We start from the raw sequence: 16,064 nt of genomic DNA, 5'->3' as shown, positions 1-16,064 counted from the left end.
GGGCGACCAGGTGAGGCTCGGGGTGACCAGGTGAGGCTCGGGGCGACCAGGTGAGGCTTGGGGCGACCAGGTGAGGCTCGGGGCGACCAGGTGAGGCTCGGGGCGACCAGGTGAGGCTCGGGGCGACCAGGTGAGGCTCCTGGCTTACCAGGTGAGGTTCGGGGCTTACCAGGTGAGGCTCGGGGCTTACCAGGTGAGGCTCGGGGCGACCAGGTGAGGCTCGGGGCGACCAGGTGAGGCTCGGGGCGATCAGATGAGGCTCGGGGCGACCAGGTGAGGCTCCCGATGTTCAGGTGAGGCTTGGGGCGATCAGGTGAGGCTCGGGGCGACCAGGTGAGGCTCCCAGTGACCAGATGAGGCTCAGGGCGATCAGGGTTCCACAGTGGGGTAAAGGGATCGTCCATTCTTTTGTCGTGGTTTGTCATACTTTGTGTCACATTTAGAGATCTCCCTTATATTGTTGTAGACACGGCCCATGGTGTCCTGCCCCCCCCCCCAAAAAAACAAACAAAAAAAAACACAGATTTCAGGAATGTACTGTAGGAAGTGGTGAGGACGCCCGCGGGCTGCTGAGTGTCGGTGCCCGGTTGTCATTGTTCCTTGTCTGCGCCATTGGAGCTCACATCCCTCTTTATTCCCCAGCACAAGACAATGTCATCTCCTCCTCGACGTCTTCAACTCCACCGAGCACGAGCTCAACATAAGCGCCAAAGACAACGAGGACCTGACCCTGCACGCCGGAGAATGCCAGCGGTAAGTGAGGGCACGCCGTCCCCCGCGGAGTCCATGGGCCTCCCATCTGTCACTTAAAGGCACCTGCTGCATACTACTGTCTGTCACTGGTTATAGAGGGCAGTGTCTGGCACAGGTTATAGAGGGCAGTGCTGGCACTGGTTATAGAGGGCAGTGTGCTGGCACTGGTTATAATGGGCAGTCTTCTAGCACTGGTTATAGAGGGCAGTGTACTGTCACTGGTTATAATGGGCAGTCTTCTGGCACTGGTTATAGAGGGCAATGTTCCCGCACTGGTTAAAGAGGGCTGTGTGCTGTCACTGGTTATAGTGGGCAGTCTTCTGGCACTGGTTATAGAGGGCAGTGTGCTGGCACTGGTTATAGAGGGCAGTGTGTTGTCACTGGTTATAATGGGCAGTCTTCTGGCATGGGTTATAATGGGCAGTCTTCTGCCACTGGTTATAGTGGGCAGTCTTCTGGCACTGGTTATAGAGGGCAGTCTTCTGGCACTGGTTATAGAGGGCAGTGTTCTGGCACTGGTTATAGAGGGCAGTGTGCTGTCACTGGTTATAGAGGGCAGTGTGCTGTCACTAGTTATAATGGGCAGTCTTCTGGCGCTGGTTATAGAGGGCAGTCTTCTGGCACTGGTTATAGTGGGCAGTGTGCTGTCACTGGTTATAGAGGGCTGTGTTCTGTCACTGGTTATAGAGGGCTGTGTGCTGTCACTGGTTATAGAGGGCTGTGTGCTGTCACTGGATATAGTGGGCAGTGTTCTGGCACTGGATATAGTGGGCTGTGTGCTGGCACTGGATATAGTGGGCTGTGTGCTGTCACTGGATATAGTGGGCAGTGTGCTGGCACTGGTTATAGAGGGCAGTGTGCTGTCACTAGTTATAATGGGCAGTCTTCTGGCACTGGTTATAGTGGGCAGTGTGCTGTCACTGGTTATAGAGGGAAGTCTCTGGCACTGGTTATAGTGGGCAGTGTGCTGGCACTGGATATAATGGGCAGTCTTCTGGCACTGGTTATAGTGGGCAGTGTGCTGTCACTGGTTATAGAGGGCAGTCTCTGGCACTGGTTATAGTGGGCAGTTTTGGCACTGGTTATAGTGGGCAGTGTGCTGGCACTGGATATAATGGGCAGTCTTCTGGCACTGGTTATAGAGGGCAGTCTCTGGCACTGGTTATAGTGGGCAGTGTGCTGGCACTGGATATAATGGGCAGTCTTCTGGCACTGGTTATAGTGGGCAGTGTGCTGTCACTGGTTATAGAGGGCAGTCTCTGGCACTGGTTATAGTGGGCAGTTTTGGCACTGGTTATAGTGGGCAGTGTGCTGGCACTGGATATAATGGGCAGACTTCTGGCACTGGTTATAGAGGGCAGTCTCTGGCACTGGTTATAGTGGGCAGTTTTGGCACTGGTTATAGTGGGCAGTGTGCTGGCACTGGATATAATGGGCAGTCTTCTGGCACTGGTTATAGAGGGCAGTCTCTGGCACTGGTTATAGTGGGCAGTTTGCTGGCACTGGATATAATGGGCAGTCTTCTGGCACTGGTTATAGTGGGCAGTGTGCTGTCACTGGTTATAGAGGGCAGTCTCTGGCACTGGTTATAGTGGGCAGTTTTGGCACTGGTTATAGTGGGCAGTGTGCTGGCACTGGATATAATGGGCAGACTTCTGGCACTGGTTATAGAGGGCAGTCTCTGGCACTGGTTATAGTGGGCAGTGTGCTGGCACTGGTTATAGTGGGCAGTCTTTCTTATCACTGGCAGGAAGCTGAATATTTATTATGGTGAAGAAGTGAAGGCATTGCGCTTCTCCTGGTGCATTTGGATTGTGAGTGGCTTTCAGCGTCGCTCTTGCACATAATGGACCAGGATCATATAATTGACTCCTAATTGCCGCCATCTGCATGTAGTCAATTAGTACATAATGCAAACAGCACCATGTGTGCGCCGGCTCCATAAACACGGGCGAGGCGCTGGGGCGAGGCGCATACACTTGTTTCCCTGGAAGAGAGCAATAAAGGAGCTTGTTGACCGATGCAGAGTAAACATGGAGGAAAACCTGGAGTAATAGGGCTGTGACCCGGCAGTGTGCAAACAGCATCTCGGAGATGGGCGACATGGGCGACCCGCATCGGGGTGTGAGGCCACATCCAATAACCGAGGAGTGCACAGTGATAAATGTATTAATGCAACCACCATGAGTGCAGCTCTGGAGTACAATACAGGGGGTAACTGAGGATCACTAATGTAATGTATGTACACAGTGACTGCACCAGCAGAATAGTGAGCGCAGCTCTGGGGTATAATACAGGATGTAACTCTGGATCAGTAATGTAATGTATGTACACAGTGACTGCACCAGCAGAATAGTGAGCGCAGCTCTGGAGTATAATACAGGATGTAAGTCAGGATCAGTAATGTAATGTATGTACACAGTGACTGCACCAGCAGAATAGTGAGCACAGCTCCGGGGTATAACACAGGATGTAACTCTGGATCAGTAATGTAATGTATGTACACAGTGACTGCACCAGCAGAATAGTGAGCGCAGCTCTGGAGTATAATACAGGATGTAAGTCAGGATCAGTAATGTAATGTATGTACACAGTGACTGCACCAGCAGAATAGTGAGCACAGCTCCGGGGTATAATACAGGATGTAAGTCAGGATCAGTAATGTAATGTATGTACACAGTGACTGCACCAGCAGAATAGTGAGCACAGCTCCGGGGTATAACACAGGATGTAACTCTGGATCAGTAATGTAATGTATGTACACAGTGACTGCCCCAGCAGAATAGTTAGTGCAGCTCTGGGGTATAATACAAGATGTAACTCAGGATCAGTAATGTATGTACACAGTGATTGCACCAGCAGAATAGTGAGTGCAGCTCTGGGGTATAATACAGGATGTAACTCAGGATCAGTAATGTAATGTATGTACACGGTGACTGCACCAGCAGAATAGTGAGTGCAGCTCTGGAGTATAATACAAGATGTAACTCAGGATCACTAATGTATGTACACAGTGACTGCACCAGCAGAATAGTGAGTGCAGCTCTGGGGTATAATACAGGATGTAACTCGGGATCAGTAATGTATGTACACAGTGACTGCACCAGCAGAATAGTGAGTGCAGCTCTGGGGTATAATACAGGATGTAACTCAGGATCAGTAATGTAATGTATGTACACAGTGACTGCACCAGCAGAATAGTGAGTGCAGCTCTGGAGTATAATACAAGATGTAACTCAGGATCAGTAATGTATGTACACAGTGACTGCACCAGCAGAATAGTGAGTGCAGCTCTGGGGTATAATACAGGATGTAACGCAGGATCAGTAATGTAATGTATGTACACAGTAACTGCACCAGCAGAATAGTGAGTGCTGCTCTGGGGTATAATACAGGATGTAACTCAGGATCAGTAATGTAATATATGTACACAGTGACTACACCAGCAGAATAGTGAGTGCAGCTCTGGAGTATAATACAAGATTTAACTCAGGATCAGTAATGTATGTACACAGTGACTGCACCAGCAGAATAGTGAGTGCAGCTCTGGGGTATAATACAGGATGTAACGCAGGATCAGTAATGTAATGTATGGACACAGCGACTGCACCAGCAGAATAGTGAGTGCAGCTCTGGGGTATATTACAGGATGTAACTCAGGATCAGTAATGTAATGTATGTACACAGTGACTGCACCAGCAGAATAGTGAGTGCAGCTCTGGGGTATAATACAGGATGTAACTCGGGATCAGTAATGTATGTACACAGTGATTGCACCAGCAGAATAGTGAGTGCAGCTCTGGGGTATAATACAGGATGTAACTCAGGATCAGTAATGTATGTACACAGTGACTGCACCAGCAGAATAGTGAGTACAGCTCTGGGGTATAATACAGGATGCAACTCAGGATCAGTAATGTAATGTATGTGCACAGTGACTGCACCAGCAGAATAGTGAGTGCAGCTCTGGAGTATAATACAGGATGTAACTCAGGATCAGTAATGTATGTACACAGTGACTGCACCCGCAGAATAGTGAGTGCAGCTCTGGAGTGTAATACAGGAGGTAACTCAGGATCAGGTCAGGATCAGTATTGTAATGTATGTACACAGTGGACCTACACCAGCAGATGACATGGCTCCTCAAACCATCACTGATTGTGGAGACTTCACACCAGACCTCCAGCAGCTTGGATTGTGGCCTCTCCACTATTCCTCCAGATGAAACGCAAAATTTACTTTCATCTGAAAACAACACCTTGGACCACTGACAACAGTCCGGTTCTTTTTCTCCTTGGCCCATGCCTGGACGGACCTTTTTTTTGGCGGATCCGTTTTTTTCCCCATTGAGTTGCATTACTGGCGGATCTTAACGGATGGCCATCCATTGGATCCGTTTTTTTGCGGATCCGCCAAATTTTTTACGTCCGCCGGCATGCCTGGACGGACCTTGCAACGTTTTTTTTTTTTGTTGGATCCGCATTTTCCAGTGCGCATACCCGGAGGAAGGAAGTCAGAGAGAAAATTAACCCTGAAATCCTTTCTGGCGGCCAAAAAAAATTCTCTCTCTCTCTCCTTCTCTCTCTCCTTCTCTCTCTCCTTCTCTCTCTCCTTCTCTCTCTCCTTCTCTCTCTCCTTCTCTCTCTCCTTCTCTCTCTCCTTCACTCTCTCCTTCACTCTCTCCTTCACTCTCTCTCTCCCCTTCACTCTCTCTCTCCTTCACTCTCTCTCTCCTTCACTCTCTCTCCTTCTCTCTCTCTCTCCTTCTCTCTCTCTCTCCTTCTCTCTCTCCCTCTCCTTCTCTCTCTCTCCTTCTCTCTCTCTCTCTCTCTCCTTCTCTCTCCCTCTCCTTCTCTCTCTCTCCTTCTCTCTCTCTCTCCTTCTCTCTCTCTCTCCTTCTCTCTCTCCTTCTCTCTCTCTCTCTCCTTCTCTCTCTCTCTCTCCTTCTCTCTCTCTCTCTCCTTCTCTCTCTCTCTCTCCTTCTCTCTCTCTCTCTCCTTCTCTCTCTCTCTCCTTCTCTCTCTCTCCTTCTCTCTCTCTCCTTCACTCTCTCTCTCCTTCACTCTCTCTCTCCTTCACTCTCTCCTTCTCTCTCTCTCTCCTTCTCTCTCTCTCTCCTTCTCTCTCTCTCTCTCCTTCACTCTCTCCTTCACTCTCTCCTTCACTCTCTCTCCTTCACTCTCTCCTTCACTCTCTCATTCTCTCTCTCTCTCTCTCCTTCTCTCTCTCTCTCCTTCACTCTCTCTCTCCTTCATTCTCTCCTTCTCTCTCTCTCTCTCCTTCTCTATCTCTCTCCTTCTCTCTCTCTCTCCTTCTCTCTCTCTCTCCTTCTCTCTCTCTCTCCTTCTCTCTCTCTCTCCTCTCTCTCTCTCCTTCTCTCTCTCTCCTCTCTTTCCTTCTCTCTCTCTCTCCTTCTCTCTCTCCTTCTCTCTCTCTCTCCTTCACTCTCTCTCTCCTTCTCTCTCTCCTTCACTCTCTCTCTCCTTCTCTCTCTCTCTCTCTCTCTCCTTCTCTCTCCTTCTCTCCTTCTCTCTCCTTCTCTCTCTCTCTCCTTCTCTCTCTCTCCTTCTCTCTCTCTCCTTCTCTCTCTCCTCTCTCTCCTTCTCTCTCCTCCTCTCTCCTCCTTCTCTCTCTCCTTCTCTCTCTCCTTCTCTCTCTCCTTCTCTCTCTCCTTCTCTCTCTCCTTCTCTCTCTCCTTCTCTCTCTCTCTCCTTCTCTCTCTATCTCCTCTCTCTCTCTCCTTCTCTCTCTCTCTCTCCTTCTCTCTCTCTCTCCTTCACACTCTCTCTCCTTCTCTCTCTCTCTCCTTCTCTCTCTCTCTCCTTCTCTCTCTCTCTCCTTCTCTCTCTCTCTCCTTCTCTCTCTCTCTCCTTCTCTCTCTCTCTCCTTCACTCTCTCTCTCTCCTTCACTCTCTCTCTCCTTCACTCTCTCTCTCCTTCACTCTCTCTCTCCTTCACTCTCTCTCTCCTTCACTCTCTCTCTCCTTCACTCTCTCTCTCCTTCACTCTCTCTCTCCTTCACTCTCTCTCTCCTTCACTCTCTCTCTCTCCTTCTCTCTCTCTCTCCTTCTCTCTCTCTCTCTCCTACTCTCTCTCTCTCTCCTCTCTCAAATTCAAATTCAAATAGGCTTTATTGACAGGACCAAAATACAATTAGTGTTGCCAAAGCAAGAAAAGAAGTGTGGCAGGGGAGTGGATTAGGGTAGTGGGGATGGGGTGTTGGGGGCAAAATTTGGGGAGTGATTGTCCATTTGGAGGTCTTTAGTTCCTCTCATCTTATGACCTGTGGTGATATATTGGGCGGCGACCTCCACCATTGATTCTTCTTCCCCCAGTAGGATGCAGAGTTTCCTCTCCTCGTCCATGGATGGGAAGTCTGGGGTATGGGTGGTAAGTTTCTGGAAGTGGGAGTCCCTCACTGCTGAGTATTTGTTGCAGTGCAGCAGGAAATGCACCTCATCTTCCAGAGCCCCCTGCTGGCAGTGCTGGCACAGTCTGTTCTCTCGTGGCTTGTATGTCTGTCGGTGCCGCCCTGTTTCCACCTCTAGGTTGTGGGCGCTTAATCTGTATATACTCAGGGTCTGCCTGTCTTTGGGGTGGCGTAGCCTTTCCAGGTATGGAGCCAGTGTGTAGTCCCTCCGCAGTGACCGGTAGATGGTGAGTTTCTGGGAGTTCTCCAATTCACTCTTCCAACCCTCTATGTATTGCATCTTGCAGCTCTCTGAGATCTCTTTTATTTGGGCTTTAGTTAGGGTGTGTTGCTGACTTTGGTTGAGCTGGCTGCCGAGGTTCCTGGCTTGCTCTTGGCTCTGGCTCAGCCGGGCTTTATGATGGTAGGAGCTCTCTCACTCTCTCCTTCACTCTCTCCTTCTCTCTCTCTCCTTCTCTCTCTCTCCTTCTCTCTCTCTCCTTCTCTCTCTCTCCTTCTCTCTCTCGCCTTCTCTCTCTCGCTTTCTCTCTCTCGCCTTCTCTCTCTCTCCTTCTCTCTCTCTCCTTCTCTCTCTCCTTCTCTCTCTCTCTCCTTCTCTCTCTCCTTCTCTCTCTCTCTCCTTCTCTCTCTCTCTCCTTCTCTCTCTCCTTCTCTCTCTCTCTCCTCTCTCTCTCCTCTCTCTCTCTCCTCTCTCTCTCTCCTCTCTCTCTCTCTCCTCTCTCTCTCCTTCTCTCTCTCCTTCTCTCTCTCTCTCCTTCTCTCTCTCTCCTTCTCTCTCTCTCCTTCTCTCTCTCTCTCCTTCTCTCTCTCTCTCCTTCTCTCTCTCTCTCCTTCACTCTCTCTCTCCTTCACTCTCTCTCTCCTTCACTCTCTCTCTCCTTCACTCTCTCTCCTTCACTCTCTCTCCTTCACTCTCTCTCCTTCACTCTCTCTCCTTCACTCTCCTTCTCTCTCTCTCCTTCTCTCTCTCTCTCCTTCACTCTCTCCTTCACTCTCTCTCTCCTTCACTCTCTCTCTCCTCTCTCTCTCCTTCACTCTCTCTCTCCTCTCTCTCTCCTTCACTCTCTCTCTCCTCTCTCTCTCCTTCTCTCACTCTCTCTCCTTCTCTCTCTCTCCTTCCTCTCTCTCTCTCTCTCTCCTTCTCTCTCTCTCTCTCCTCTCTCTCTCCTTCTCTCTCTCTCCTTCTCTCTCTCCTTCTCTCTCTCTCTCTCCTTCTCTCTCTCTCCTTCTCTCTCTCCTTCTCTCTCTCTCTCCTTCCTGACCAGCGGTTCCTTTAAAATTCTTCATTCTGCGGATCTGTCAAAAAACGGATCCGGTGGCATCCGTTCATATCAGTTAGGAACAGATCCGCTTTTCCGCCTTTTTGGCGGATTTTAACTAACACAAAAAACTGAAGTGTGAAAGAGGCCGAAGACGCTTCTGGTGTTGTCTATTGGTCATGAGTGGCTGACACAAGGAATGTGACACTTGTCGCCCATGTCCTGGATACGTCTGTGTGCGGTGGCTCTTGTAGCAATGACTTCAGCAGCGGTGCTCTCCTTGTGATTCTCACCCAACTTTTTGAATGGCCTATTCTTATTCTTCTTTCTTCTGCACATTTTTGTACCACACTTTTTCTTTCCACTCAACTTTCCATTAACAGGCTTGGATACATCCCCATGATTGTGGAGCTACTGAAACAGACTGCGGGACCTTTATAAACACTTAGGAGCCTTTACAGGTGTTTATTGTTAATTATTCTAATTTACTGAGATAATGACTTTTGAGTTTTCATTGGCTGTAAGCCATAAGGGTTCCGTTACACGTAGCGATGCACCAGCGATCCCGACAACTATATGGATCACTGGTACATCGCTAGGTGGTCGCTAGTGAGCTGCCACACAGGCAGATCTCACCAGCGACAATGCTGGGGTCGGGGGTCGCTACTTACCTGTCAGACGCGGCGATCCTGACGTCCTCCCACCCGCGTCCGCTCGTCGGCGCCACAGGAAGCCCAGCAGGAAGCGCCCGACGAGAAACGGTCCAGGACGTTCTCGCGCAATCAGCTAACCTTTTCAGTGCCGTGATCAGAGACCACAGATGTCCCGGACTGTTACCGCCCACTTGTATATAAGAGGTGCCTATGCATACTTATGTCTATGTCTCTTACATGGGGTCACGTTGTGGATTCTCTTCCCACCTCGTAATAGATATTTATACTGTGAAAGTCGTTTTTATTTCCCTCCTTTTTTTTAATAACCTTTACGTTAAGCAGCCGAGCTCCGGCACTAATCTATTAAAAGCCATTCCTCTCGCCAGCACTAAAAATAGAAGCTTTAAGTTGAGGAGGTAAAATGCGTCGCCCTGTTATAGAGAGGCGACATCTCATTACGGCAGGCGATGCAGAGGTCATTCTCCTTAAACAGCCGATTTTGTGGCGAGTGCCCACCGAGGAGCCATTTCAGCGTGTAGAATAAGGCCGTCGTCCTCTGCTCATTCTGCCCCAGTGTTTGTGTTCTTCTTAATCCTGACAAGGTATCTGTAGGAGTATGAGCAACACTCCCATCAGGTGGTGGGAAGGATTAGTTTGTCTAGCTTTAAAGTCTGCACATAGTTTCAGGTGACTTATCTGAATAAGCCATCATGTATGTACATGAAGAATAACACTATTTACTATTTCTGGCCCTTAGATGACTTGTACTCTGGCGTTTTCTCCAGTTGTGCCCCTCTGCAGGCTTTAGTTCTGATTTTCAGTTGTCTCTGAGCTAGTGTGGGGAGAGTAGTTGCTGTGATGTCTCTCATACACAGCCTCTTCACAGAGGAAAAGAGCAGGGACTCTAGCGCCACCTATTGGAAGTAGGAATCCTATGTCTGAATCACTGCAACATGACTTATGATGTAAAGGCAAACCAGAACATCCATTTGCAGTCACATGTTTTGGGGACTCTGTGCAAAATGGGAGATCAGGTTGGCCGTGTGAGATTCCTATACACAGCACACACAGACATAAGTGGTTCCTGCTCTCCTGTATCTTTGTAAAACATTTTCAGAAGCACCCATGTTGAGGATGACATTCTACTGCAGTTTTGTACAGTGTAGTTGTGATTCCAGCTCTGAGGTGAGAGGAAACATTTTTCAAAAGCAGCTGCATGGATGACCTCAAACAGTAGTATAGAGCAGTCTAGCTATGAATCCAGTTCTGAGCTGAGACAGAACACTTATGGAAAGGATCAGCATCATGTATCTGATACAGTAGTGCTGATAATTGTTGCTTTGAGTCCAGCTCTGGGGTGATTATAAAACACTTAACAAAAGCAGCATGGAATGACATTATATAGCAGTACTGAGCAGTGTAGCCGTGAATGCAGTTCTGGGTTAAGATAAAACACTTAAATTAAAAACCTGACACAACAGTACTGAGAATTGTAGCTGTGAATCCAGCTCTGGGGTGATATAAAACATTTACCAGAAGCAGCTGCTTGGATGACATTATACAGTAGTACTGAGCATTGTAGTTATGAATCCAGTTCTAGGGTGAGACAAAAGGTTTACACAACGGAGCAGCATGATGGATCTCATACAGCAGTACTGGGAATTGTTGCTGTGAATCCAGCTCTGGGGTTATATAAAACGCTTACCAGAAGCAGCATGCAAGGACATTATATATCAGTACTGAGTAGCGTAGTCATGAATACAGTTCTGGGGTGAGATAAAACTCTTAAATTAAAAATTGATACAACAGTACTGAGAATCGTAACTGTGATTTCACCTCTGGGGTGGAAGAAAAACATTTTGCAGAAGCAGCAGTAGGGAGGACAATATACAGCAGTGCTGAGCATTGTGCCTGTGACCCCAACACTGGGGTGAGATAAAACACCTAGTAGAACACAGAATTTGGATATGTCTTTTTTCCTCTCCCTTTCATTTTACTCCAACTTCTCCTCCCCTCCCCAGACACTTCAATAGGTAGCTGTAGCCTGACCACTCAGTGTGCGGACACTAGTTTGTTAAGGAATGTTCACACTGCATTCATTAAATCAATAAATGAACTCAACATAACTCCGACAGCCATTAAGGTTAATGAGACAAGCCTAGTTTACTTTGGACTCCGCTTATGTTCCTTTCTTTCTGGCATTGTCTGTTTTTAATGTATGGAATGTAATGTAGTAGATACAGATTATGTTGGATTGGGTAGATTTGGATGCACAAGACCCCTTAATACATTGGAAATCTGCTGAGTCTGAAGAATCTTCATCTTCTGCACTCAGGATCAGAATTTCGCATAAAGGAGATGATTGATAGCCTACGGGACCACAGTGCGCAGCCTACGGGACCACAGTGCGCAGCCTACGGGACCTAAGTGCGCAATAGGGTGACCGCAAAAAATCGATGTCGGAATTTTGTCCGTCTGGACCCCAAAAAACGATTCCCCTTTCCAGATATTGAGATAGCCAAAATTTGAGCTCGATCAAACGACGTTAACCCGTGCCGCTCGTCGCTCAAAGTTTGAAAAAAATCCAAATTGAGGTATTTTAAGAGTTAGGTATTTTGCATAGTCTGTTAGACTATAAAGAATGTGACAACAACATTGCAGAAATAGCCCTGACCAAATTTTCGAACCATTTGTGGCATTTGAATGCAGAGTTGGTGGGATTATCATTTTTGATCCCACCATTACAGACAATGAAAAGTTGTTAATGGCTAATAAATTGCTCAGTAGCACAGATGAACCATCAGAGCACGCTAGGGTTGTAAATCCAAAAGTTAGGAAAGAAAAATTAAAAGAGGTAGGAAGTAACCGACTTTAACGACCTTCTGACAAAAGATGAAGAACAAAAGCAATATGTCCTGCAAGTTGTAAGCAAATGCCGAGCATTATATTCTGACGTTTCAAAAACTACTTTAACAAAAGCTCTAGAATAGATTAGATAACTATGTAAAATTATCAACTCATGTAGGTTAGCGTGCTCTGATGGTTCATCTGTGCTACTGAGCAATTTATTAGCCATTAACAACTTTTCATCGTCTGTAATGGTGGGATCAAAAAACGATAATCCCACCAACTCTGCATTCAAATACCACAAATGGTTCGAAAATTTGGTCAGGGCTATTTCTGCAATGTTGTTGTCACATTCTTTATAGTCTAACAGACTATGCAAAATACCTAAATCTTAAAATACCTCAATTTGGATTTTTTCAAACTTTGAGCGACGAGCGGCACGGGTTAACGTCGTTTGATCGAGCTCAAATTTTGGCTCTCTCAATATCTGGAAAGGGGAATCGTTTTGTGGGGTCCAGACGAACAAGATTCTGACATTTTTTCCCCACCATATGAGATCCGGTCACCCTAGTGCGCAGCCTATGGGACCACAGTACAAAAGAGACGAGATACAGTATATACAGACAATTACAAAACAAAGTGGATTAAGATAAGAAACTTACATATCTCCGTCCATGGCATGCGGTGTGGAGGAGGGGAGATGGGAACCTTCCCATAGCACCAGGTCACAATGCACAGCCTTCCATAGCTGATTCCCCGGGCAAAAGACATGCTTCTGAAGGGGCATCTGAGCTTTACACCCTTCCCTTGCTGACCTCACTGGGGGACGGAGCTAGAGGAAATATGCTCCTTTTTCAACAGTTATCAAAAACTTCTATTTGCTATAACTCTGGATGGAAACCTCGGAAAGAGACGACAGGGGTATCATTTTTCCTATTACGACATTATCTTTAATTTAAGGCCAAACATTGTATATCTTCGTAGTACTGGGAGGCAGGTACCCGTTACTTGGTTTCTGGTGAGCGTGGAGGTTGCATAACAGTGTGGAAAATAGCTTTAATGATGTTGATTCCAGAAATATAAGTTTTGTGCCTCTATGATTCTATGTTATTATAATCGAGTTTGAATGGACAAAGGAACATGTGCTTCAAACCTTTACTTTCCTGCTTGAGCCGGACAGACCATGGTCTCACCTTACACAAGCTGTATACCTGGAGTGAGGGGTGAGTGGGCATTCCATAGAGGGGGAGAGGGAGGGGGTTGGACCCGGCAGCTATGTGCCTGCACATGAGAGCTCAGTGCTGCTGGGGGAGGGCCAGCACGAGCCTTGGAAGTGTACATAGAGTATAGACATAGATATTTCCTGACAGTTCTGCATTCTGCAGCTCCTAAAGCAATGACTGAGTGTAAGCTCCCGAGTACAATTCCCTCCCGTGGCTTTTTTTGTTCTCCTGTTCTTGTTATTCAGCGCTCGTTCAGACCATCTCCCTGTGATTTGTATATTGTGATAATGGCAGAGAATAGTAATTATATCATGTTCATTTCTATGCTGCTAATTTTTACCGCTCTCATTACGACGTAATGTAAGAATTAATCACATATTGTTCGGAGACGATTGGAGCCATTCACTGCGCAGCTCTCAATGGCCTGAAGTCCTCCTCGCTACTGATACTTGAGTCTTCTGTTAGATCCTCGTCTGATTCCAGAGTTTTACAGAAAGTTCTACAAAGCTGAAATTAGTAAGAATTAGGGATGAGCAAAATCAGATATGTCCAGCCAACACAAGGGGTTAACAAGTGGGTCCCCAGGGCCCCAGAGATCAGGAATGGGAACATCTATGGTTATCGTGGTCTTCACTCTGGACTTTCATCTCATTATCCTAGGTGTTTAACATTTTACCAAAATCACCTTTCCCTGTATTACTAAGTCTAGGTTCACACCAGTGCGAGAATTATCATTCTTATAGTGGAGCAGAATTCATTCAGGAAGCAACGATCTAATGGCGGACACAAGTGGCGACTAATGGTGCGACACTCACCATTGGGACACACACAGATCGGTAGAACGTAAGGCCCCCGCTCTTCTCGGACTCCAACATTGTGGGTAGCACACATTGAATGGAGCCGACAGTCACACTTCCGCTCTTCACTTGTCCTTTGTCTGGCAGTCACGCGTGTGCCTTGCCCTTTCATTCACTCATTGTCTGTCAGTGACGCATGTGCCCTTTTTCTGACGGCCATCTTTTCTCTTGCTCTTTCACTCATCCATTGCCTGTCAGTCATGCATGCGACCTGCCACTTCACTTGTTTATTGTCTGACAGTCCTGCATGCGCCCTGCTCCTGCATTCACTCATTGTCTGACAGTCCTGCATACACCCTGCCTCTTTATTCATTCATTCATTCATTGTCTGACGGTCGCACATACACCCTGCTCCTGCATTCCCTCATTGTCTGACAGTCCTGCATATGCCCTGCTCCTTCCTTCCTTCCTTCCTTCATTCATTCATTGTCTGACGGACATCTTTTCTCTTGCTCCTTCACTCATCCATTGCCTGTCAGTCCTGCATGCGCCCTGCTCCTTCATTCACTCATTGTCTGACAGTCCTGCATACACCCTGCTCCTTCATTCATTCATTGTCTGACAGTCCTGCCTATACCCTGCTCCTTCACTCATCCATTGCCTGTCAGTCCTGCATACACCCTGCTCCTTCATTCACTCATTGTCTGACAGTCCTGCATACACCCTGCTCCTTCATTCATTCATTGTCTGACAGTCCTGCATATGCCCTGCTCCTTCATTGATTCATTGTCTGACAGTCCTGCCTATACCCTGCTCCATTCATTCATTCATTGTCTGACAGTCCTGCATGCGCCCTGCTCCTTCATTCATTCATTGTCTGACAGTCCTGCATGCGCCCTGCTCCTTCATTCATTCATTGTCTGACAGTCCTGCATGCGCCCTGCTCCCTCCTTCCTTCCTTCATTCATTGTCTGACTGTCTTGCATATGCCCTGCTCCTTCATTCATTCATTGTCTGACAGACCTGCATACGCCCTGTTCCTTCATTCATTCATTGTCTGACAGACCTGCATACGCCCTGCTCCTTCATTCATTCATTGTCTGACAGTCCTGTATGTGCCCTGCTCCTTCATTCATTCATTGTCTGACAGTCCTGTATGCGCCCTGCTCCCTCCTTCCTTCCTTCATTCATTCATTCATTGTCTGACAGTCCTGCATGCGCCCTGCTCCTTCATTCATTGTCTGACAGTCCTGCATGCGCCCTGCTCCCTCCTTCCTTCCTTCATTCATTCATTCATTGTCTGACAGTCGCACATACACCCTGCTCCTTCATTCACTCATTGTCTGTCAGTCCTGCATACACCCTGCCTCTTCATTCATTCATTGTCTTACAGTCTTGCGTGTGCCCTGCTCCTTCATTCATTCCTTGTCTGACAGTCCTGCATGCGCCCTGCTCCCTCCTTCCTTCCTTCCTTCCTTCATTCATTCATTCATTCATTGTCTGACTGTCGCACATACACCCTGCACCTGCATTCTGCCCCTTCATTCATTCATTTTCTGACAGTTGTGTCTGCATTCTGCCCCTTCACATTTGTTTTCTGACAGTTGGGCCTGCACCCTGCCCCTTCAATCATTGTCTGACAGTTGTGCCTGCATTCTGCCCCTTCATTCATTCATTGTCTGGCAGTTGTGCCTGCATTCTGCCTTTTCATTCATTGTCTGACAGTTGGACCTGCACCCTGCCCCTTCATTCGTTGTCTTGACAGTTGTGCCTGCATTCTGCCCCTTCATTCATTCATTCATTCTCTGACAGTTGGGCCTGCATTCTGCCTTTTCATTCATTGTCTGACAGTTGGACCTGTGCCCTGCTCCTTCATTCACTCATTGTCTGACAGTCCTGCATACACCCTGCTCCTTCATTCACTCATTGTCTGACAGTCCTGCATATGCCCTGCTCCTTCATTCATTGTCTGACAGTCCTGCCTATGCCCTGCTCCTTCATTCATTCATTGTCTGACATTCCTGCATGCGCCCTGCTCCCTCCTTCCTTCCTTCATTCATTCATTGTCTGACTGTCGCACATTCACCCTGCTCCTTCATTCA

The 16,064-nt window shown here is 47.6% G+C and overlaps 1 protein-coding gene across 4 annotated transcripts in view; it reads left to right on the top strand.

Annotated features, from left to right (window-relative positions):
- The window catches only part of TRAPPC9 (trafficking protein particle complex subunit 9), a 691,224-nt gene that overhangs the window by 241,798 nt on the left and 433,362 nt on the right, over positions 1 to 16,064 (top strand). For all 4 annotated transcript variants that reach the window (XM_073590384.1, XM_073590386.1, XM_073590387.1 and 1 more), the window contains exon 19: positions 643 to 753. In XM_073590384.1, the coding sequence (XP_073446485.1) occupies positions 643 to 753 (111 nt within the window). The remainder of the gene's footprint in view (positions 1 to 642; positions 754 to 16,064) is intronic.

Source organism: Dendrobates tinctorius, unplaced genomic scaffold (assembly GCF_039654945.1).
Source record: "Dendrobates tinctorius isolate UK_male_01 unplaced genomic scaffold, ASM3965494v1 ptg000116l, whole genome shotgun sequence".
Taxonomy (NCBI): domain Eukaryota; kingdom Metazoa; phylum Chordata; class Amphibia; order Anura; family Dendrobatidae; genus Dendrobates; species Dendrobates tinctorius.
This window is presented reverse-complemented; position numbering and strand designations above follow the sequence as displayed.